The sequence below is a fragment of the Seriola aureovittata genome, chromosome 15, assembly GCF_021018895.1.
Source record: "Seriola aureovittata isolate HTS-2021-v1 ecotype China chromosome 15, ASM2101889v1, whole genome shotgun sequence".
Classification (NCBI taxonomy): Eukaryota; Metazoa; Chordata; class Actinopteri; order Carangiformes; family Carangidae; genus Seriola; species Seriola aureovittata.
The window spans coordinates 6,000,220-6,023,503 of NC_079378.1; the positions used below are offsets into that span (position 1 = coordinate 6,000,220).

Genomic DNA, 23,284 nt, shown 5'->3' on the forward strand with positions numbered 1-23,284 from the left:
GAGTTCAATTGCTTTTATGTGGAGAGATAATTGTGAAACTTGCATCAAAATCATGCAGAAATTTAGTGTTTTTTCACTGACATTTGGGAAATTGGAAAGTTCTGCAGAGAGGCTCAGTTATATGATTTTCTAAGCAAACACTCACATACAGAGAGAGAGAGAGAGAGAGAGAGATGGGGGGGGGGGTAATTAAGTCAACCAGCTTCAGGTGTGCCAGCTTATCACACAGCTGAACTGTGGTTTCATTAAACCACATGAGAATCTAAGGAGGGAGTGAACTTTTAGTGTCTGAGGTATGTGAGTTGCTGGACTCATGCTGCTTCCAGTTTGTCCTGTTAGTTTTATATGTTATCTTTATTTTGCTTTTCTGTAGCAGTAGGATCATCCTACACATGTTTTATCAACTGAAGAAGTTTTTAACAGTAACAGTTTGAGTTTGCTGAGTCTGGTTGGGTTTGAGTGAGTGAGTGTGTGTGTGTGTAGCCATGAAGGAGGAGATTGCTGCTGCTGTCTTCTTTGTGGCTCGGCTGGTGAAGAGATATGGCTGTCTGGATAATGACAGCAGGGAGCGATTTGCTGCCGCCCTCACCTCTGTTCTGTTTGAGAGCTACAAGAACCACTGGTACCCAAACGCACCCACCAAGGGACAGGCCTACAGGTCAGTAAGTGTTTCAGAAAAACAGGAAGTGTCAAGTTTTTGTTCCTGTTTGTCACTGATCTGAATCCTTTCCAGCTTAAAAATATAAGTTCACCTGCCGACTTTAAAAATGTGAGTGAACTGAGTAGTTCAGTTGTTGTTGTTTTGAAAATGTAAAACCAGCTGAGTTGCTTTTAACTGAAAGAGTGGATTAAACTTAAGATATCAAGCCACTACATTGAACTGTTTTGACCATTGGCTTTGTTCAGCAAACTTTGAGCCAGTTCTGAGACTTTTTCCCACTTGGGTCTTAGCATGCAGCATCATCCCATAATTATAACTTTTACCATTCAGCAGAAGTTACATACTTGTGTGTCCAGTCTCAAAACCCTTAAAATCCACCGGTTACTGAAGAAACAGTTGCTATGAAACCTGTAGATGCATTTTCTATATGATCCAGAGTAAAGGAGCAGATTTTGCTTCAGATTTTTAAAATGTTTTTAAACTGTAAACTATTGTAATCTACTTTCAACAGTTTGCAAGGGAGTATTTCTTCAGCATGAAGTCAGAACTGTTCAGTGAGTAACAAGGGGTTGGGGGTGTTTCTGAAAATACTGATGCTTTTTTTTTGTTTTTTTTCATTGCTGTGAGCACTAAAAATAAAATTTAATTTACCTCTTTATTCTGGGGTTGAGGCAGGAATCTCTCACTGATCTAAAAATCTCTACAAATAAAAAATTACATTGAAATTAAATGAAACGCTGCATATTTTTAACAAGACTTGTGAAGCTAACATTGCTGAGGCAGAGTTGTGTTTTGTGCTGACCGTCGCTCTGTGTGTTTCAGGTGTCTGCGTATGAACCGAGTCCAGCTGCAGGACCCGGTGCTGCAGCAGGCCTGCGAGCGCAGTGAAGTGTCATACGAAGATCTGGGCATTCCCCGGGAGGTGACGGTGTGGGTCGACCCTGGAGAGGTGTCCTGCAGGTCAGGCCACTTCACTCTGTAGTGCCAGGATCTCACTTGATAACAAACTCAGAGAGGAGGCTCATTGTGCAGCTCTTCAGTGGGTCTTTGTGCAAAGATTGCATTTAAACTTTGTCCTTGACAGACCTGCTGCTTTGTTTCAGGTTGTGCACAACTTCAAAAGTCAAAATGAGCCTCATGTTTCTGCCCTTACACCAACACTGCACTCTGTTACCTTACTGTTGAATTACTTATATCTCGGTAACGCCTTGACAGAACTTCTTCAAATTTGGCGCAATCATTCATTAGGACTCTAAGAGGACCTGATTAGATTTGGGTGGTCAAAGGTCACAGTTATCTCACATTCTTCTGGCACACTGACCTCACAAAACACGTTTTTGGCCGTAACTGACAAACTCATACGCTAATAACAAAATTTAACTCGTATCTACAAGGATAAAATTAGGTGATAACATTTTATATCCAAATGCTCTAAGGTCGACTTCACTATGACATCATAATGTTTTGTGGCCATTATTCAATGCTGTAACTCAGGAAGGGGAGATTGTGATCATACTTCCTGCAACTTGGCTGATTGGTGGAGAAATACAACCCTGGGGCAGTAATTCTAGTTCAGATATGAAAAGCAAAAAATTGCTGGATTCATAATGGTAATAGTTTTTGGGTGACATACATGACGCCATGTTGGAGGCCACAGTGCTCATGAGGTGACAAGATGCAGCTTTTATTTATTTTATTTTTTGTCCATTCCTGCAGGTACGGTGAACACAGCACTCCGTTCTGTGTCTCCGTGGTGGACAGTTGTCGGCGTGGTGATGGGGAATTTTCCCGCCGCATCCATGATGCCGTGGAGCGGGCGAGCCTCGACATCCAATCAGGAAGCTCTTCAGATGAGGAGGATGGGGGTGGAGACAACAGCATGAGCAGTGGCAACGTTGGCCCATCAGCTGTCTGCCCTGCTCCGGTCCTACCCACCAACCCTGAACCCAAAACCATCCCAACTGTCAGCAACCCCAACAGTGTATACCGGGTAGGTTAGATACGTGTGTTAATAATGCCATGCACTTTTTAAGTATACCATAGTTACAACACACAGAAATTGTAGAAAGCAAGAATTTGTCACAGCACAAATGTCACAAAGTCACACTAAAAACAGAAAATATGATTAAGATTGAAATGACAGTCCCTGAGATCATTTATAAATATTAAAGATCCTAATTGAACAAAGCAGAAACGGAGACATAAAAAGCATCTTCAACATTTTTAATTCAAAGCATTTTCAATTTTGGAGGTTGAACTTTTTGAGGGAATTTTCTGCTTTTTCCTTGGAGCAGTCAAAAGAGCAGCAACTATTAACCTGCTGTATTTTACAGCTGGAAAGAACTGGTAGTTAAAGATTCCTCACAGTAGTCAAAAGTACTGAGATCATTTCTAAGTAAAAGTACTAATACCACATGGACATTATAAGAATACTACATTACAAATAAAAGTCCTGCACTGAAAAAAAATTAGAACATGTAAAGAAACTACTCTGTGAAATGTGCCATGAGTCTTGTGTTGTTTATATTAATTGGTTCCTATTGATTCATTTTTAAGCAGCGTTTTACTGTTGTAGTTGGTAGAAGGTGGAGCTGATGTTTAAATTTTGATCATTTTCTCAGTTTGTCGTCACAATGCAAGCGTATGCCCAGCGTGAAACATTCAATGTTTTTGTCCAAATAAAATGTTACTAAAATAGATTAAATTATTAAATGGAAATGCAGCACATCTTCACATTTCAGAATCTGGAATAATGACATGTTAAATATTTGAGGTATTTTTGAATAAATCATCAAAATAGTTGCCAAATGTATCAAATGGTTGAAGCTCTACTTGCACAAACTGTTGGGTATTTTCATCTAAAAACAAAGCATCATATTTTGTAAAGTAACTGTAGTAAATATAGGTAGATGTAGTACAGTTATTTAATAAAAAAAAAAAAAAAAAAAAAAAAAAAACTCAAATGTAAAGTGGAAGTATAGAGTACGTGTGACTGCTTAGTTCCACCACTGGTCTCTTGCTTCACCGGCCTCTCACCCTCCTCTCCTCCTCAGTTTGTTGAGTTTTCTTCCGGGGCCCCTCAGACCTGGCTGTGGGAGAAGCGGAAGGCCTTTGCTGGGGACACATTCCCACCACACGCTCCTCCAGCTGGAGGTCCGACCTCCCAGTTCTCCAGCCAAAAAGGCTTCAAGTCCCACAGAGCAACATTTACCTTCAGTGGGCCTCGTGTTGACAAGTACCACTGGATCAGCAAATCCCGATCCTAGAGCGAGCCGTGCCTTCAACCTAGAACCAGAATCGGGTTGCTGCTCAGGACTGGAGCCATGATGCTGGATCAAAGCACCATGTGAAGAGAAAAGTGTCAGGATAGTTGATGTATCTTTAAAGTATAAGAGTTTATTATTCATACATGTTTAAAGTAATAATGATTTAAAGTACTGCTATTTAAGTATGTTTTTAAACTTTGAAATATTCAAGTATTTTAATTAAACCCTCCTTTCTGAATGTGTTTTTTTTAAACTAAAACTAAAGTAAATGTGAATAAAGTAACATTGGCCTGTCATTGAAAAGAAATAAATGTGTCAGCTCTGCTTGTTTTTTTCTAAAGTATTTCCTCTATTTCATGTTTTGGTCCATCTTTCTAAATGAGGATACTCTTTGATAAATTAGCATTTTGGCTAAAAAACAAAACAGCATTAATGTAGGATGATTATAGAGAGACCGTTGACAGGACAGCTAATACAGGTTTGTGTTTTGTAGCCTCTTATCTAAATACTGCTGCCAGGACATTTTTCATCTCGGTAACTGAGGTTCTTTATTGGTTAAATTAAGATTAATGAGGATTTCACTCTTTTTCCCTGAGTGGCTGTGTATGGTGGTGGTTGTACTGGTAGTGTAGTTAGTGATTGGTGTGTAAGAACAATCAGCTAACAACACTGCCTGCACAGCAACCCCAATCACAATCATCCCCATCAGGAAACACTTTTACAGGAGAGAAAGAAAAAAAAAAACAGATTTAACATCACTTGTTTTTGTGTGACAGATTTAACTTTAAATGACAGAGCATCCAGTCAGGAGAGTGACGGTTGCAAAATCCATCTTCTTAGCTCACTAATTAGCATGTTATTCCTTGTTAAACTGACAGTAAACCCAATTTCATGACCAGATTACTGCCAGTGGAGACTCCCAGGAGTTACTGATCCCAGCCAAGAAATAGACTTGTCACAATTCTGAAAGTATCCAGTCACCAAAGTGTAATACCATTTCTCTATTCACATTTTTTTTCTTCATATGTTCATTTTTGCTGTCAAGAAAAACATGGAAAGTTCAATAGAATACCAATTACAAAAGAGATGATTTTAAAGGACAACAAAAAAAAATCGGTTTCAAGTAACTTACCAACCCCTGAGCTCTGCCATCAGTTTCATGCTCTTTCACACTGGGAATAGTTTCTTTTGTTCCTCTGACACTGGCATTTAAACAGGTTAATATAAGCAAATATTAATTAGGTCATGGTAATCAAAATTCTTTGGTATATTCAATTGTTTTGAACTTCATTTCAGTTGGATCTTCGCAAAGTTCAGTCACAATGGAAGGAAGGTGAGGAAGCAGGAATCTGATTGGTCATTAATGACTGATGACAGTGAGATGAAAGGCCGCTGGTCTCTGCTGACTGCAACATCACATTGCACACATTGCAATCACATACTGAAAGCTCTGTCCATGGTTCTATGATTGGATAAGCAACACTTCAAAAATGTTTGCAGACATGTAAACAACTGCATTGGAGTGAATCATTGCTGTGCTGTATAAAATGTGTATATATGTGAATGGGTGGGAGCTGTGTTCTTACCTGTGGTCGCTGCAGTTCTAGCAGCTCCGTCCACAAGTGACCACAACTGGAGAAACACAACCGTCTCCACAGCCACACTTTACTTTATTGTGTGTATGTGTGTGTGTGTGTGTGTGTGTGTGTGTGTGTGTTTGTGTGTGTGTGTGTGTGTGTGTGTGTGTGTGTGTGTAAGCCCATATCTCAGGTCATGCCTCAACTTGCCCCTGGTTGGCAGATATAGTCGATGTTACCAGGGTGAAGCAGTCAGTTGCAGCAAAACACTCACCCTGAGTCCCAGGATTTGCCAATTTTGATGCCTTTCTCACACATTTATCTATTAATGTTGGCCTCACATTATTTGGTGCAGACTGAAAATAAATTTATTTTATTTTTGCTACTGTCATACAAGAGATTTGTCATTTGCTATCTACATGAGAGAAATTAAACTCAGCATCAGAGAAATCTTTTTTTTTCCTCCTGTGAAAAATTAACACTGACTTCAACAGTTAAACAAGACGGAAAATACATCATATAACCTGGTCTGGGACCTTTTCAGGGGTTGTTAAGTTACTTAAAATGGATAAATAGAGAAATTACACTGTGGTGACTGTATACTTTAAAGAAGAGAGGAGAAGAATTGAGAAATATGGCGATGTACACTAGAAAGACATAAGTATGATCACATCACATTGTAATTCATATTGACCATGAAGTTAAAACATGAACCCACAGTGATACTGGGCCTAAACCACAACAGTAAAGCACATAAATATTTCATATCAACCAAATATTTTATATATAGACTTTTTGGACAATACACATATTCATTATTTTTAATGCAACACTTCTTAACAAAAGTATTTCAGTTTTAATAATAATACACAGGCTTTTTAATTTTTTATTGCACACAGAGTAAAACAATTAAAGTCAGTGAGGTGTCAGTCGGTCCTAGTTTTGAGGGGCTGTTATGAATTTTTCAAACCGCCCCACAGTGCTACTTGATGGTGTGAGATTTGGCTCTGCGCATTGTGTTGCAATGAAATGCCCCGCTACTGCTACCATCTGTTTGGTCACAGATATTGTGTTTCAACAAAACTCTGTTTTCCGTGCACACACTACAACACCAAGCCGGGTTTTTTTGTTTTCAGTTACACACGCCGGAAGCCATTTTGAAAAAAAAAAAGTTTCGTCGAGCAAGCATAAAAATAAAGGTTATCCGTTGTCATGACATTAAAAATGTCGCTTTGCTCCTGAAACAACTGAGAGACAGTACCGGAAGGAGCAAATGAGTTTGGCTGTTTATTTGCTGTTTTGTCATCAAAGTGCGGGCAATCAGCCAATCATGTGTCGCCTTTATTCGCATAAGCGTACCTGGTGTCCAATCACAGACTTCCTCATTACGACGTGCCCTAGCGCTTGGTCACATCCGGTCGTATATATGATGCCACGAGTTAGCGGCGAATTTGGAGAGTGTCCATTTTGAACAGCAAGTCGGCGTATCTGGTATTTTCACTTAAAGTAAGCACGTTCTCTTATTTTTGTTTGCGAATTGAAATACAGGCGGGGACGTTCAGCTCAGTCTAGCGACTAATTTCACTGTGATATTTCCCTTTTAGCCTAGTTTTATCTTTGCAGTGTCCACTTGATAGCAGCAAATCAAGCTAGCCGTCTGTTAGCCGCAGTGGTGCTAATGTGTTTTAACGCGGTTATTACATTGAATGAGAGGCTTGCCTAACGGCTTTTGTAAAATTGAAGCACTTATGCTTTTTGAGCGGCAGTTGAGATTTAACTTTAACCAATTACTCTAATTTTACTGGTAGTGCTTATTTTATTGAGGTCCAGCTATCTAGCTTCTAGCCGGGCCTGCACTCGTTCCCAAGCGGTAACGAAACGAAGCAAAGCGCGGTCCGCTTAAACCCCCAACATGGAGATTCACGCCAGTTTATTGTTGGATTTTGCCTTCATGAACAAATAAACATACAACAGTGTTAAATGTTATGAACTGCTGTCACTATATTGACTTTATGCTAGGTGTACAGTTTCAAACATGGATATATTTTATAAAGAATTACATTAAGTAACATAAGAAACTATAAGTTAGTTAGCATTGAACCCCCCACCCCCCCCCCCCCCCACCCCTGAAACTAGCTTTCTATAAACTTTCACGGCGTTATATGCACTGCTGTGATTTAAAATTATGAAATAATCATAGATTAATGGTTAAACAATGCAACTCGAATTTCTCAGCACCGTCTGCATTAAAAACGTTATCTGTACATTAATTGATATTGTAAATAATTGTTACTTGAAGCCCCTCAAGGCTTGGTCATGCCTTAAGAACCTCAAACAGGTTAAGAAATGTAATGAAAAATTATGCATTTTATATCCTAAAAGAAAGCAGATTGGTATTTAAACTATTAATTCGTTTGGATAAACAAATATCAAAAGTCTAGTGATCAAAATACAGTCTGTTATTCATTGCAAGCTGTTTTCCCACAGGGCAGTTGTATACTAAATCTTCTTTTCTTTTTATGTTTATGCTGTTTGTACTTGTTATATTTTAGGATGTGGCATTTCAATTCTGTGCTGCTGCATTGCCTACTAACTGTTAATTCAAATAAAGGATTACTCAGATCATCTCATCCTGTTGCAGTCTCTTGAAGATCCCACCATCACAATGTCAGACACTGAGAATCTGCTCATGGAGACATCGGAGCAGAACGGCAATGAGGGAGAGGAGGACCAGAACGGTGCTGAGCAGGAGCTGATGGGTGGAGAAGATGGTCAGGACAATGGCACAGATGGAGGCAAGATTGATGCCAGCAAAGGAGAGGAGGACGCTGGGTGAGTGGTTTCAGTTTACCTTGGACTGGTCACATTCAACTTGTATGAGTACCCCTTTGTGTTCAGTGAAATTATGTCATGAAACATAAAATAAACAACTGAAAGCTGAACTGCGACCTTGTTAGGACCTTGTCGACAACAGGATAATAAGAAAGCAAAGTAATGTAAAACTAGTTAGTGTCTGTATCAGCTAAGGCTACCTTTGTAATAACCTGTGTACAAGAGTGAGAACTTAACGGTGCAATGTCCCTGTTTGTTTGCAGTAAAATGTTTGTGGGTGGTCTCAGCTGGGACACGAGTAAAAAGGACCTGAAAGATTACTTCAGTAAGTTTGGCGAGGTGTCGGATTGCACCATCAAGATGGACTCCAACACGGGGCGATCTCGAGGCTTCGGCTTTGTTCTATTCAAAGACTCTGCCAGTGTGGACAAGGTGAGTCACCTCTGCTTACCTGACAGCTGTTTCTCATGCAATCGCATCATACCAGTGAGTTATGGTATGTTTAAGATCATGCAACTATAGCGTAAAGGTGCTCTTTGACAAACTTCAGGAGTGCAAGCTCCATTGATACCTTTAAGCCTTAAACTGTTACTCTGAGGTTCTTTGTTAATGTTACTGGTGATATGTGTTGAGCTGGACACCACTTTGAGGGAGAGTAACCACAGAACTGAATCGTCTCTGTCTATAGATGGTTTATCTGACTGTGGAGTGATGAATATCTAAACTCTTTGAGATGACTATATGACCATTTCAGTTTCATGCAAATCAACAATTCCTGATCATAAGTCTTCTGAGATCGCTTTTTTTTGTGAGGAATGGTTTGTATCAGCAGATGCTTCTTGTGAACATCAAACTCAAAATATGTGGGTTTTTAAAGTCAACATGTCTCTAACCCACACCTCAAATCTTGTTTCATCGATTGGACTAAAGGTTTTATAACTCCTCACTCCAGTTAGCTTCTGTTCATGTCATTAGCCGAGGGTTCACATTCTTTTTCCAGCCTACACTGTGATGAATAATATTTTCTATAAGCACAAGAACAAAACAATGATTTGTGTGTTATTAGTTAAAATAGATTGTTTGTTCATGATTGTAACTTGGATGAAGATCTGCTCTTCAAAGGTGTGGTCAGATGTTGCCCTGCCACTCTAAACTGTTCTTTCTGTAATAACTTAAGATCTCACAAGGTGCAGGAGCATCATTCCTTGTTGTTTCTCCATCAGTAGTTTAATTTCTGTGTGGTAGTGCTACATGTTAATGACAATAACAAATGTGTACACATCTACAGGTGCTGGAGCAGAAGGAACACAGACTGGACGGACGTCAGATCGACCCCAAGAGGGCGATGGCCATGAAGAAGGAGCCCGTCAAGAAGATCTTTGTTGGAGGTTTGAACCCTGAGGCGACTGAGGACACTATCAGAGAATATTTCGGGGCATTTGGAGAGGTATGTTTTTCTAGGCGGAGCCAGAGAAATCATTCATTTTAATTATTGGAGGAGACTTCAACAACAAGATGTTTTGTACTGATAGACTGGTTTTTGTTTACCAGTAAAGCTAAGTGAAAATGCACACATGTATTGCTTTTGACCAAACATTTTACCTCCACCCTCTCCTGCTGCGTCCAGATCGAAACCATTGAGCTTCCCATGGACCCCAAATCGAAGAAAAGGAGGGGTTTCATCTTCATCACATACAAAGACGAAGCGAGTGTCAAGAAGTGTCTGGAGAAGAAATACCACAACATCCAGGGAGGCAGGGTATGTAGACACAAACGGTGTTACTTCAGCACCTCTGGGTGATTAATGAAACCACTTTTCAACTGGAAGGTTGCTGGGTCTGACCCATCATTTTTCCTGCTGCCTGTAGGATGCTACGGTGTGTCCTGTGAGGGCTTGCTCTCTTAGTGAGGAATGTGTGGTTGTTTTTAACTTAAGCCCACCACAAAGCCAACCGTGATCTTGACCGCCTACAATTTTGAGATCAGTCCTGCTGTATTAAGGATTTCGTTGTATTGTCCACCCCTGCTTAGTGGGTAAAATTGGGATTCAAACTGTATGTTTGCATCTCCTCAGTGTGAGCTGAAGATTGCCCAGCCAAAGGAGGTGTATCAGCAGCAGCAGTATGGACAAGGACGTGGTGGCGGTTATGGAGGCCGGGGGGGCAGGGGCCGTGGAGGTAAGAATGAGGAATTCCCACCTTGTCTCCTGATTTTGATAGATGGTTAGTTTGCTTTTGCAGGGCTCTGTCAGTCTGCAGAGGCCAGAGTTTATTTTGCTGTATACCATGAATGTCTATCAAATAAGCCCTTTCGCAGACATTCTGATCCAAAATGTCTTGCATTCCTTCAGTGACTTTTATTTTGGTAGAATCTACTGTAACCTGACCACCAAAAAAAATGAGTGGTTGCAGTTGTCAGAAAAGTTGTTTTCAGACGATTGAAACAAACGTTTTAACCACTTTGTCACAGGTCAGAACCAGGGCTGGAACCAGGGCTATGGAAACTACTGGAACCAGGGATACGGAAACCAAGGCTATGGCTACAGTGGCTACGGCAGTGGTTACGGCAACTATGACTACTCTTCTGGTTACTATGGATATGGTCCTGGATATGATTACAGTAAGCACAGGCAAACTGTCATATGCAGTCCTTCAGTCAATCATGGATATGTGGATTTCAACATTGTGATCAGGAATTCACTAGGCTCTGCTTCTGTAAACATTGCCAAATTAATACATTCTGTTTGTCTATTTATTTTTGTCCCTTCATTTCCTCCGTGCTCGCTGTTGCATGCAAACGGGGATACACGTAGAATTATTAATAAGCAACCTAAGCGATTGGCTTCAGTCTGCCAGACTGCGAGAGTGTTGGACTATTCAGGAATAATTTTGTGTGAAAATTGATATCAGAAATCTGTTGCTAACGCGTCTTTTCTCCATCTCAGCTGACCAGGGCAATGCCAGCTACGGGAAAACCCCAAGACGGGGGGCACACCAGACAGGCTACAAGCCATACTGATGATCACATGGTATTGCAAGGTATGCCATGGCTGTAACTCCCTTCCTTTTACATACGGTCACATTGCCCACAGACAACTGAAATCCACCTGAATGAAGTCAAAGTTCAGTTTTAGGGGTGATGGAGCAGGTTAAGTCTGTCCCATCTTGCAAAGCACCAGAGGTAATAGAGAAACCTTGAGGTTTTTGTCCTCATCAGACTTGAAACTTTCTGTGCAAAGGTTTCTAAAGTAACAGTGTAAGATTTCAGCATAATTTACAAAACGCTGTTGACTGCCTTTCATGTTGGAAAGCTATGAGGCCTAAAAGCTTTGTAGGAGTTGACTTGCTGTTTTATTTCATTTTCAAATTTACACTTATTTTGGCTTCTATCCCCGTGGGTCATGACCCCTTGTGTTCATCTTTGTTCTTCTTGTGTCTTCCTGCATGAAATGTCCAATCAGTGCCAGGCAGCTGAAGTTTGTTGTCTGTTGCTTTGTTGTAGTTTAGGTCCTGCTCTGACTCTGTACTATTATGTAATACACAGAAAGTACATCGTCTTCTCAAAAAGTTCTGTTGAATAATTTGGGGCATTTTTAAGCCTTTTATTATAGATGAGAGGTGCAGCAGAGGTCCTCAGATGGTCTAGAACCATGGGTGGTGTCTGAACCCCTAACGTACTGGGACACCAAATATTTTGTTTGTTTGCTGGTTGCTTAATGAGATGCTCAAGATATTTGATAGAAAGTTGAGAACATACGTCTTTATCCTTTTTTTCCTGACTAAAGGAGGCCTCAGACAAAATATATAGCTGACATATTCGTGTTTAATCTGACTTTTAAAGGTCTTTGTTTAAGTATCAAATAGGACAAACATGAATAAGAATGTCTGATGCTCTGATAGAATTGAATTTCTCTTCGTTCATCTTTGAGTTGTGTGTTAAATGTATTTGTTGTAGACAATGTGACTGAGTTTTGTGTCATTCCCCCAGGGCCCCCGTGATCCAGTGAGACCGACTGCTTAACGGACACACTGGGCCTAACTCGACCTCTTTTATGACAGAAGACCATTTGTACAGAAAACATCCGAAATGTAACTTTTCCATGTTTTTTTTTTTTTGTTTTGTTTTTTGTTTTTTTTTGGTTTGTTTGTTTTATTTTATTTTTTTTCTTAATCCTATCATTTTTAGGTTTTACTTTTCCTTTTGGTGTTGTTTTTTTGTTTTGTTTTTTGTTTTTTTTTTCCCTTCCACATTTCCATCAACGGAAGTGTAATTTTTACTGTACTTTTTGGTACCTGTTTTGATTCTAATGTATTGTAAGGGTTGTATTTTACATGTTTGCTGGCTTTACAGGTTGAAAAATCTTGGCGCTGTAAAGGAGCTTTTTTGACAAATAAAAACAGTTTTCAGTAATTTTTTTTGTTCTGATGCTTCCAGATTTTGGGGTGGAAGATTAAAAAGTTGTTGAAAGGGTTTAGAATTAAAATTCAGTTGTCAAAATTAAAGTCATCATCGATTACCCTTGGTGTTTTGTAACAACGCAATCTAATGATCTGTTATAATGAAGGATGTAAGTTTAATAACTTCAAAGGTTTTTTTTTTTTTTTTCATATTCCCTTAGACAAGACATTTGACTTTTGATTTGATTTTTTTTTTTTTTTTTTTTTTTTTTTTTTTAAGCCCATTTTATTTGCAGTTCAGTATACCAAGAGTGAATTTTAACTCAAGTTATAATTATAATGAAGCGACTTCCTGCAAGCCTCTGTGTTCAAGTTTCTCTGAATTTACCAGGGAAGCAACATCTGAAAATAAGCAGATTTGGGGGATGTAATGGATAAAAATGACTCAACCACATGTAACTGTGGACCTCTTGTTATATTAGAACAAACAAGTTTCTATCCTGGTTTAGTTTGTGTTTTGTAAAGTGTCTTTTGATTTTAGAAATACGCGCTCTCAAGTTTGCTGTCTGCTTATTTTTTCTGGACTGACTTCAAACCTATGGAGTCTCCTCAGTTAGTGTCTCTGGCAATTTATTAGTAATAAACATTCTTGTTTGTAATGATTTGTGTATTTCTAATGATTAATGTTACTGCTAATGATCTGAGTCCTAAAGATTAGAAAACAAGCAGCTTTTTTGTTTTATTAATTCCCATGCTCAAATAGAATCTCTCAAGTGCACAAGAAAATGAATCCTGTTCACAAAACTCCCACAGAGGAGATGTCGAAAAAGGACCAAAAGCTCCGGTAAGTGGACATACAGGCCTGAGAGTGAGGTTAGGGTAAAGGTCAGGGGTCACCACAATAAGTAGAGTCTGGGTATAGGGGGGTATAAAAGTCAACAGTAAATTTCTTGTCTATAGATGTTTAACAAAGTTGACTATCTTTAAGGAGTTTGAACACATTAATTTGCTGTAGTGGATCTAAGTGTTGATCAGGAAATTCAGCTCTGACGATGGTGCGTGTGGAAAAAAGTCAGGGTCATTCACTCCTCTGAGGAAAATAATACTATGGGGCAGTTTGGATGATTTCAATGTAGTGTGAATGTAGAAACAAGCCAAACAAATCAGAAAAATAATATCTGTCGCAAAGAGTTGACCAGTAAACAAATTTTGTGAACCTTAGTGATAATATTTTCGTAAATTAATGTAAACTATTAATCATACTTAATTACATACAATAATTGTGATGATAATAAGAATGGAGCCACGGCTATCGTGAGTGTCGGTTTCCGTAGTGTAGTGGTTATCACGTTCGCCTCACACGCGAAAGGTCCCCGGTTCGAAACCGGGCGGAAACATTATTATTAGATCTTATTTTGATAATGCCAGTGTTTTACAAACCCAATCCATAAGTAACATGTCTTGGAAAGTCAAGCCTTAGCTAACTGGGAGTGCCATTTATTTATAACGCGCAAAACACGTGGGAGCTATTAAGTGATTGTTTTATACATTTCATTTTATTTTCCTACTTAAGTCCTCAGAATGCTTCAAAAACATTTCATAGTCAAAAGAAGAGCTACTTAAAATGTCCTTGTTTGCTCTGGAATGGAAAGTCGTTTATATAAGAAAATTATCAACAAGTATTTTCATAGAGATGCCAGAATCCAACTCAGGCTACTACCATACCTTATGATCCCTCTGCAACCAGTAAATTATTTTGTACTTGTAAAGTGATGTTCACAAATAATTCAAAAGTTTGTAATTGCAAATCAACCTCTGTAAATCTGTAAAATAAATCTGCATGACAAATTCAAGTTTGTGCGTGTTGAAGAAATTGTGCTTGTGTCAAAGAGATTTGTATTTATCAAAAAATTATGTGATTCAAAACTATGAAAGAACCTTCACTGAACCGTAAAGGAAGAAATGGTTTAGTCAACATCTGTGTCCTGATACAGAGCAGAAAACTCATTCAAATTCTGCACTCAAAAGTTCCCAGGCAGTGTGAGACAAGTTACAAGGGTCAAATTTGTTGTTGTCTTTTAGTTTTATGTGAATGAGGACTCTTGTTTATTGTATTGTTTAATTAATAGAGACAAAAACAAAAAAACATAGAGGTTTACCATGCGGATTTTTCCCCCATTTTTATTGAACATAGTACAAATTCAGATACCAGACATCTGGTAATGTCAAATGTGCAAAAAATACACAAGTACAAGTAAGTTTACATATGTATGTATATGATATATATATAGTATAATATAATAATTGAAATTACCTTTGTTGAGCCTTTCCTCACACGGAAGTGTGCGGTGTTTAATCTTAACTGGGTCGGGGCGTTACCATAGACTGTATGGGCGTAACTGTAACTCTAAGTGGGCGTAACTTTAAGTATTGCAGCCTATGGACGGATGCTTTTGCCGCTTTTATTTTTATTTGTCATGGAAGTAATAAGTGCGTTTATTGGCCATTCTTGCCCAATCATGAATGTATGCAGCTAATGCGGCATTTAAATATGTCTATATTTTTTCCTAAATGTAAATCTTTAGTGCTTTTATTTTGAAGGCAACACGCCCAACCGGAAGCTCTCCTTTAACGACTTAAGTTTTGCTCGCCTTCTGCGGGTGATGGTTCTCTGGTCCGAACGAACTGAACCGAAAAAACTGATGCTTGGTTAACGTAGTTAGCATTCCCAGAAGCCATTACCCAGGTAAACTAAGCATGATAGAGTGTAGTAACGTTATTCCACACCCTGGCTCGAGAGTGCTGGAGCGGAAAGGAGGTATTGATTCTAAGTGCAACCCATAAGCGGAAGTTGGTGAACCAAAACACTTTTCGTGGTCTGGGCAGTTCGTTTATTTGTGTTGTGCAGCGTGGGGAGAGGAGCTTCTTGGAGTTTGTCTCGGTAACGTAAAAGGCACTTCGGAAGACAGGTGAGATGTAAAAACAAGTCTAACTGTATCAGACAAGCAACGTGGGTAGAAATCGTGTTGATTAGTTAGCTAATTTAGCTAGCTAGAGGAGTCGGTGCCAAACGTCTGAATATTTGGATATTTAAAGTGCTGCTTCTAACCGTGACGAGTGGACATGATTTCAGTCTTATACATGCAGCAGAGACTTTTACATTAATGTTAGCATTGTTGTATAGCCGTGGAAGATTAGCTCCCTGTTAGCTCAACCCGGTAAACGGATCCTGCTAACTTACCATGTTCTAAATATACATAGAGTCACAAAGATGCACTCATCAGCTGAACTGAACTGTTAACCTCTGGGGTTACTTGTAATGCATCACTTAAACTTAGATACACAGCTGTTTTTGAAGTTATGAACACCAGCCAATTTTTTTTATCCAGTTTATTTTGAAACCATAATACTACAGCTACTTGTATGTCAAATATTGCCACGATAAATGCAATGCATGAGATCTCCTCCCTGTCTGGCTCACTGTCGTTTTTGCTTTGGTGGTTGGTTGTTTTTTAAGGATGTACAAACTCTGAAAACTTGTGGTTTGTGTTTGCACAGTTTGAGCCTTGTGGTTAGCAGAGATTAACAGCTAGTGGGGGGGGGGCCTGAAATGTCAGTTTCACTTTATGCGGCCAGAAGTTTCAGCATTCAATGTCCTTTATCACTTCATCATCAGCATTTCAGTTAATCTCAAAGCCGTTGGGTGGGGTTGAAGTCAGGGCTCCGTGCAGGCAAGTCAAGTGCAACCACACCAATTTGGGAAAACACAAACCACTGGTTCGCTGATTTTGCTCCGACAGCATTAGTAAAAGTAAAACATTGTTGTGACAGACAGACTTCGTGCCCCAGAAGAAGTTCACTCTAGCTTGTGGAATTATTTGTGTTTTCTCTTAAAAGGGCCCCGAGTTATTGTTGAACATGGAGCTACAATGATTGATGGGCAGGAGGTCACATAACACAGATTGCACTCTGGTATAACATAGAATTGGGGATTAGAATTGAAATGATGACTTCTGGTAAAAATGTCACTCTTTGTGTATGCATTTTACAGTGATTAAGAATTAACAGTAAAGCAATAAAGTCACTATAAACAATTCTAAACATTAATTTTGAAGCATATAATTGCTTAACTCACCAAATGCTTTTTTAGTTAGGATTAATAAACAGCGATCAGTCATGTAATCATTAATGATGATGTTATTTTCACTAAGTTGTTTGATGGTATTTTTAGTGGATCATTGTGTTTCCCTGTTGAGTTGTGTATATTTGTATAAAGACCCTTTAGGGACAGAAGCTGGCAAACTATCTTGGGCTATAAATGCTGTGGTATGTGGCATTGAGCCATGTTATGTACTTGTCCCTATAAAAATAAAGATTAAATCATATCAAATTTATCGCTTTATTCAGAAATAACAGGATTGTTAGTAGCTTGGTACAGTGCACAAGCAGATATTGATAAGTTTGGCCTTCCATTTAAATTGCACACAGGCTGTATGTTAGTTGATGGTTGTGGTTTTTTCCCTCCGCCTCTTTTTTCAATCATCATGAGCCAGAAGAAATCATTTTTGTAGACTGATCTGACAAGAGAAGGTTCTCTTCAGCAACGTATTTATTTACTTTGCTCATAAGAAATTATAATCAAGAGATTAACGTACTACAGTTCAGCTGCAGCCTTTATGTTCATCTTACAGTACTTCTTACGCTTAAAGTATTACAGGACTGATACCAGGTTTTGACGAGTAAAACTACTTCCACAACTTTTACCTTTTAAAAGTGGCTTATTCAGATACAAGTAAGACATTTTAAATGTCCATTGTTTTTAAGCAACAAGGTTCATGTCTGAAACTTTATGTGGGAAAAAGGAGTCTTTTTTTATGTGATTTATGGTTTTAAGTTACGCAGCTTGCCCTTAGGAGGAGCCACAAGCCAGCGATGACACTCTCACCTTTTCCCCCACCAGGTGCCATGAGCAGTGAGCTGAATGTGCCTATGGGTTCCCCGGCCCCAGGGGTCTCAGAGCGGGCTCCAGATGCTGGAGGGATGGACTACAGGGACTGGGTGCGGCGCAGTTACCTGGAACTGGTCAGCTCCAACCACCACTCAGTGCAGGCCCTGTCCTGGAGGAAACTGTACCTGAGCCGGGCCAAGCTGAAGGCTTCCAGCAGAACCTCTGCACTGCTCTCTGGCTTTGCGATGGTCAGTCATGTTCACTTTTTTGACCAGCCTCAGTGCAACACTTTCACTTAAAAGACCTGGCAGCTTGCTTCTCTGTTGTGTATCTTTACTGTCAGCTTGTGGTTTCTGTTCATTTCAGCAACACTTGTGTGATTATAATTCACCACAGCATGATGGTAAATGCATGTGTGGGCAGGAACTGGTTTTAAATTTCCTGTTAGTGCATTTTAAAATTTAACTGTTTATCCTCTGGATTTAATTTTCTATCAACATAAGTCATAATTATATTTCTTTATGGCCACCAACCGTCAGTTGTCTACCACCTGAGCACTGAGGGTTGGATTACAGCTGTGCTACCACATAAAATATATTTTTGATACACGAAACAAGCCTGTGTTTATATTGGTGTGCATCATAAATATGTTGGACACACAGCATTTTTTTTCTCACAATGGTTTCATCATTTTCATAATCAGTCAATTGTTTCAATAATTTATGAAGCAAAAATTACAAATCTTCTTCAACTTGTGACCTGTTGCAGCTTGTGTGTGCATTTTATTCTCTGTTGTTTGTATGGTGGATGGCTCCAAATACAGTAAGATCCATAAGCTTCAGCCACTGTTGTTGTACAGAGGATATTGTTTATGCTCTGCTATACTGACCCACAATATGAAGTTTAATTTTCTTACTGCTGAATGCTTTATCAGGTTTCTGATAATGTAGTCTGCGGCTTCCACTTGCTGTTAGTGATGCTAGTAACAGAATCTTAAGCTCTGTGATTGGATGACTGCTGAAATTTACCTTTGGAGTTGTAGTTGACTTCTCCTCTTTAGCTTTTAAGTCCACAGGCCTTTTTAATCAAAGGACCACCAACCAGGAGCAGCCTTGAAGTCCATTGATCAGTCATCTAACATTGGCTGCAGAAAATTACTTTTCCCTCCAGAACTTACTCCCTCCAGAAGTAACTCCTCCTTCGCAGCTCTATCACTGGTGGACTATGTTCTGTAATGGTCGTATGTGAAACATGTTGATCTGAGCCGGGTTAAGATGATACCAGAGGAGCTAGGAAATTACGGCATTTAATGAGTTTGTGTACATATACAGTGTCTTTGTGTGAGCCTTATCTTGTTGTGAAGTACACATGGACATATCATGACCATGTTATTCATATCTGTGTTTGTTATAGGTGGCCATGGTGGAGGTGCAGCTGGAGATGCAGTACGATTACCCTCGTGAGCTCCTCATTGCCTTCAGTGTGTGCACCACCGTGCTGGTGGCAGTGCACCTCTTCGCTCTGCTGATCAGCACCTGCATCCTCCCTAATGTGGAGGCTGTCAGCAACATTCACAACCTCAACTCTGTCAGCGAGTCGCCCCACGAGCGCATGCACCACTACATCGAGCTGGCCTGGGGCTTCTCGACAGCTCTGGGAATCTTGCTGTTTTTAGCGGAGGTGGTGCTCCTCTGCTGGATGAAGTTCCTGCCTGTAGACTCCAAAAAACCACCCACCTGCACCAGCACGCCAGCCACCGCTGTGGCGAACCTCACGACATCCCCACCCGTACAGAACAGCGGCTGGCAGGCTGCGTTGGCCTCCACAATCATCATGGTCCCAGTGGGGGTGATTTTTGTGGTGTTCACCATACACTTCTATCGCTCTCTGGTGCGCCACAAGACTGAGCGCCACCACCAGGAGATTGAGGAACTGCACAAGATTAAGGTGCAGCTGGACGGCCACGAGAGAGGCCTCCAGACTGTGTGATAATATGATGGCAGCTTTAAGAACTTCCCTTTGTATCCCATATTTATCGAGCCCTCCCACTTTTCCGAAATTTGTTCTTTTCGTTTCAATTTGTTGTTCATTGTTATTGCCTTGGTTGGACTCTGGCCGTGAGCCTTAAAGCTCCTCACTTTGCAGTACAGATGGCTTATACGAGTCAGACTGCTAATTTATTCTTAAATTAAAGCGACATTGTAGGATTTGTGCAGTGAGCTTCTCTTTGTTTTGATCTGAAATCTGTTGGTCAAGGATAATGTAAAAAGGTTTACAGAAAAAAGGGCTAATATGTTTTATGTGCCATTTTGTTTTTGCCATGTGTGCATTGTGTTGTCATGGTAAGGTTGGGTGCAGATTCCATTTAAGAGCCAGTGAAGAATTTATGATCTCTCCTTACTCCTTTTTAGCAACAATGTAGAAATGATTTACGTCTCAGACTTCTCATTTTGCTGGCCTTACCTTTCACCAGAAGAAATGGCCACCGGCAGCATAAACTAATTAACATTAATGCCATAAGTAACTTGCCATAAAGCCAAAATGTAACTTGGGTATTGTTTGATTATTTTTCTCTCTGCAAGCAGGTGTCTGTGCACGGCCAAAGATTATGTGTAGACAAAGAAGAACCACTCTGGATTATCATCTGATTACGAGTGGACTAACCGGTTTTAACACCGAGTGGCGCCATCATGTCAGTAGTGGAAATCTCCTAGTTAATTAACTCATATGACATCAGTAATTTCAGTCAGGGTGTCCAGTATTTGGAACAAGTATTTCCTGAAAAATAAGGAGTGCTGAAGTAAGTTTTACATTTTTAAAATTTCAGGGTGTGAATGAAAGATTCAATCAACATTTCATTTTTTTATGCCTCTTATTTACTTTTGGAAACCGCAAGATTATTTAGACCACCACTAAAAACAATTTTTGCCTTCTCAGCCTATAAAGCTGATCACAGATCTGATACTTTTACTCGTAGATGTGTTACTTGCAAATGTTGAAATGTAAAATACTGTCAACCCCCCCCCCCCCCCCCCCCCCCCCCCACTTACCCACCCTATTGCATGGATGAGGGAGAACCTGCTCCTCAGTCAGACTCATAGTTGACATAAAAATGAGCTTGTTTTAACTGTAAAAATGTCGAGTCATGCATCCCACTTTACTCCCTTCACTTTGCTGTATTGTGACTTACTGAGTGTATTCTTACACCATGTATGTGCATGTTTGGTACAGCATGGTGAGAAGTGACCGCCAGAGATGGCAAACTGTTGTAAAGTCTTAAAAAGTGCTGCATTCTTGTAAAGCAGTGGGGAGGTTGGTGTCACTGTGTTTTTAGGTCCAAACTCTCACACAAGCCTCAAATATTTTTTGCCATTTTTTTTCTTCTGAATAGCTTTTAATGTCTTTTACAAAGACCACAGACCCTGTGTAAAAGGTGTCAAACCAGTCATATCTGCATACTGATGCCGCTCAAAGTGCTTAAATATGAATGTGTTACTGTCCAAATATGGTTCTGCCTTACAGAATTATTGCCTTTTATGAACTGCTGTTTTCCGAAAGGTCACAACACAAACTGATTTTGTTTTTCTGGAAATGTACTTAAGCATGATGCAGTTTAAACTGATGAAGTTTAAACACTGAGTCGGATTGAGGCTGGAGAAAAGGTCAAAATAATGAAGAGTATGACATGGGGGTGGAAATGGGAACAGTCAGTGTACCACATGTTGTAATCAGTCTGACCTTGTGACCTCCAGTTTATGTTTTAAATATTGGGGAGAAGAAGCAGGATTTGTCAGTTTCTTGGATAAGGTCTGTTACTGCGTTTAAAAAAAGAAAAGAAAAATGTATCAACCTGTTACCACATTCCAAATAAGATGACTGACCAAAGTGTTGCTGAGTTTGTTTGTTTGTTTGTTTGTTGCTTCTCAGAAAAGACAAAAAGTGCACTTGTAGTTTAGTTGTACAATGAATGACTACTGGGGTTCTTACCGGAAAATATCTCGCTTTGCCTTGTGTTTGTGGATTAGTGCTTCTTCAATGAAAACTGCAAAGGTCATGGAGACGACAGCCTGTGAATAGACTTTTAAAAAAAAAATAAAAAATATATTAAAGTTCTCATTGTCTCTTGTGTATCTGTAACCACTCAGCCATTAAAACAGAATTGAGGTTCTGGGTTGGAACCCCAGGTCTGGGACCTTTCTGTGTGGAGAATTTTGACATTGACATTTTATGCCTAACTATACAATGTGATTTTTATGACTGTTAAGACCATACTATGAGACGTCTTTATGCCTCACGACGTTTTAATGACTTTTCATACCTTACTATATCATGACTTTTTCAGGAATTTTCATGTCTCAGTATACTATGTGGTTTTTATGAATTTTTATGCCTTACTATACTATGACTTTTTACGCCTTACTATACTATGCAGTTTTTAGCACTTTTTATGCCTTACTATACTATGACTTTTTTATGACTTTTTATGCCTTACTATACTATGACATTTTTATGACTCTTTATGCCTTACTATACTATGACTTTTTTATGAGTTTTTACGCCTTACTATACTATGACTTTTTTTATGACTTTTTACGCCTTACTATACTATGTAGTTTTTAGCACTTTTTATGCCTTACTATACTATGACTTTTTTTATGACTTTTTATGCCTTAGTATACTATGCAGTGTTTAGCACTTTTTATGCCTTACTATACTATGACTTTTTATGCCTTAGTATACTATGACTTTTTTATGACTTTTTATGCCTTAGTATACTATGACTTTTTATGCCTTACTATACTATGACTTTTTTTAATGACTTTTTATGCCTAACTATACTATGACTTTTTATGCCTTAGTATACTATGCAGTTTTTAGCACTTTTTATGCCTTACTATACTATGACATTTTTATAACTTTTTATGCCTTACTATACTATGACTTTTTATGTCTCAGTATACTATGTGGTTTTTATGACTTTTTATGCCTAACTATACTATGACTTTTTATGCCTTAGTATACTATGCAGTTTTTAGCACTTTTTATGCCTTACTATACTATGACATTTTTATGACTTTTTATGCCTTACAATACTATGACTTTTTATGCCTTAGTATACTATGCAGTTTTTAGCACTTTTTATGCCTCACTATACTATGACATTTTTATGACTTTTTATGCCTTACTATACTATGACTTTTTTATGACTTTTTATGCCTTACTATACTATGACTTTTTTATGACTTTTTATGCCTTAGTATACTATGCAGTTTTTAGCACTTTTTATGCCTTACTATACTATGACTTTTTTATGACTTTTTATGCCTTAGTATACTATGACTTTTTATGCCTTACTATACTATGACCTTTTATGACTTTTTATGCCTACTATACTATGACTTTTTATGCCTTAGTATACTATGCAGTTTTTAGCACTTTTTATGCCTTAGTATACTATGACTTTTTTATGACTTTTTATGCCTTACTATACTATGACTTTTCAATGACTTTTTATGCCTTACTATACTATGACTTTTTTATGACTTTTTATGCCTTACAATACTATGACTTTTTATGCCTTAGTATACTATGCAGTTTTTAGC

At 38.9% G+C, this 23,284-nt stretch overlaps 3 protein-coding genes and 1 non-coding gene across 5 annotated transcripts; all 4 read left to right on the forward strand.

Annotated features, from left to right (window-relative positions):
• Positions 1-314: 314 nt before the first annotated feature.
• btg4 (B-cell translocation gene 4) lies at positions 315-4,251 on the forward strand. The gene is made up of 4 exons (XM_056397657.1): positions 315-658; positions 1,484-1,621; positions 2,378-2,651; positions 3,715-4,251. The coding sequence occupies exons 1-4, from the start codon at positions 486-488 to the stop codon at positions 3,925-3,927; spliced, it is 798 nt and encodes a 265-aa protein (XP_056253632.1). The 5' UTR covers positions 315-485; the 3' UTR covers positions 3,928-4,251.
• Positions 4,252-6,921: 2,670 nt separating this feature from the next.
• On the forward strand, positions 6,922-13,392 carry LOC130183051 (heterogeneous nuclear ribonucleoprotein A/B-like). The gene is made up of 9 exons (XM_056398364.1): positions 6,922-7,010; positions 8,146-8,336; positions 8,600-8,768; positions 9,625-9,783; positions 9,964-10,095; positions 10,411-10,513; positions 10,806-10,955; positions 11,281-11,374; positions 12,324-13,392. The coding sequence occupies exons 2-8, from the start codon at positions 8,170-8,172 to the stop codon at positions 11,352-11,354; spliced, it is 954 nt and encodes a 317-aa protein (XP_056254339.1). The 5' UTR covers positions 6,922-7,010; positions 8,146-8,169; the 3' UTR covers positions 11,355-11,374; positions 12,324-13,392.
• Positions 13,393-14,057: 665 nt separating this feature from the next.
• trnav-cac (transfer RNA valine (anticodon CAC)) lies at positions 14,058-14,130 on the forward strand. The gene has a single exon. It is a non-coding gene; the product is annotated as a tRNA-Val (tRNA).
• A 1,164-nt stretch (positions 14,131-15,294) lies between these two features.
• On the forward strand, positions 15,295-21,795 carry orai2 (ORAI calcium release-activated calcium modulator 2). Of its 2 annotated transcripts, none has more exons than XM_056398229.1 (3): positions 15,295-15,479; positions 17,694-17,929; positions 19,095-21,795. In XM_056398229.1, the coding sequence occupies exons 2-3, from the start codon at positions 17,699-17,701 to the stop codon at positions 19,668-19,670; spliced, it is 807 nt and encodes a 268-aa protein (XP_056254204.1). In that variant the 5' UTR covers positions 15,295-15,479; positions 17,694-17,698; the 3' UTR covers positions 19,671-21,795. The 2 variants fall into 2 exon arrangements, with proteins under 2 accessions (XP_056254204.1, XP_056254203.1); XM_056398228.1 differs by having other exon boundaries at positions 15,312-15,702.
• Positions 21,796-23,284: the final 1,489 nt, after the last annotated feature.

What these genes read in the sequence shown, in the direction of transcription:
- orai2 (XM_056398229.1), top strand. Translation starts at nt 17,699, where the DNA reads ATGAGCAGTGAGCTGAATGTGCCTATGGGTTCCCCGGCCCCAGGGGTC. An exon ending in TGCTCTCTGGCTTTGCGATG is followed by an intron (nt 17,930 to 19,094) that starts GTCAGTCATGTT and finishes TGTTTGTTATAG; the next exon opens with GTGGCCATGGTGGAGGTGCA.
- btg4 (XM_056397657.1), top strand. Translation starts at nt 486, where the DNA reads ATGAAGGAGGAGATTGCTGCTGCTGTCTTCTTTGTGGCTCGGCTGGTG. An exon ending in ACCAAGGGACAGGCCTACAG is followed by an intron (nt 659 to 1,483) that starts GTCAGTAAGTGT and finishes TGTGTGTTTCAG; the next exon opens with GTGTCTGCGTATGAACCGAG. An exon ending in ACCCCAACAGTGTATACCGG is followed by an intron (nt 2,652 to 3,714) that starts GTAGGTTAGATA and finishes TCTCCTCCTCAG; the next exon opens with TTTGTTGAGTTTTCTTCCGG.
- LOC130183051 (XM_056398364.1), top strand. Translation starts at nt 8,170, where the DNA reads ATGTCAGACACTGAGAATCTGCTCATGGAGACATCGGAGCAGAACGGC. An exon ending in AAAGGAGAGGAGGACGCTGG is followed by an intron (nt 8,337 to 8,599) that starts GTGAGTGGTTTC and finishes GTTTGTTTGCAG; the next exon opens with TAAAATGTTTGTGGGTGGTC. An exon ending in GGGGGGCAGGGGCCGTGGAG is followed by an intron (nt 10,514 to 10,805) that starts GTAAGAATGAGG and finishes ACTTTGTCACAG; the next exon opens with GTCAGAACCAGGGCTGGAAC.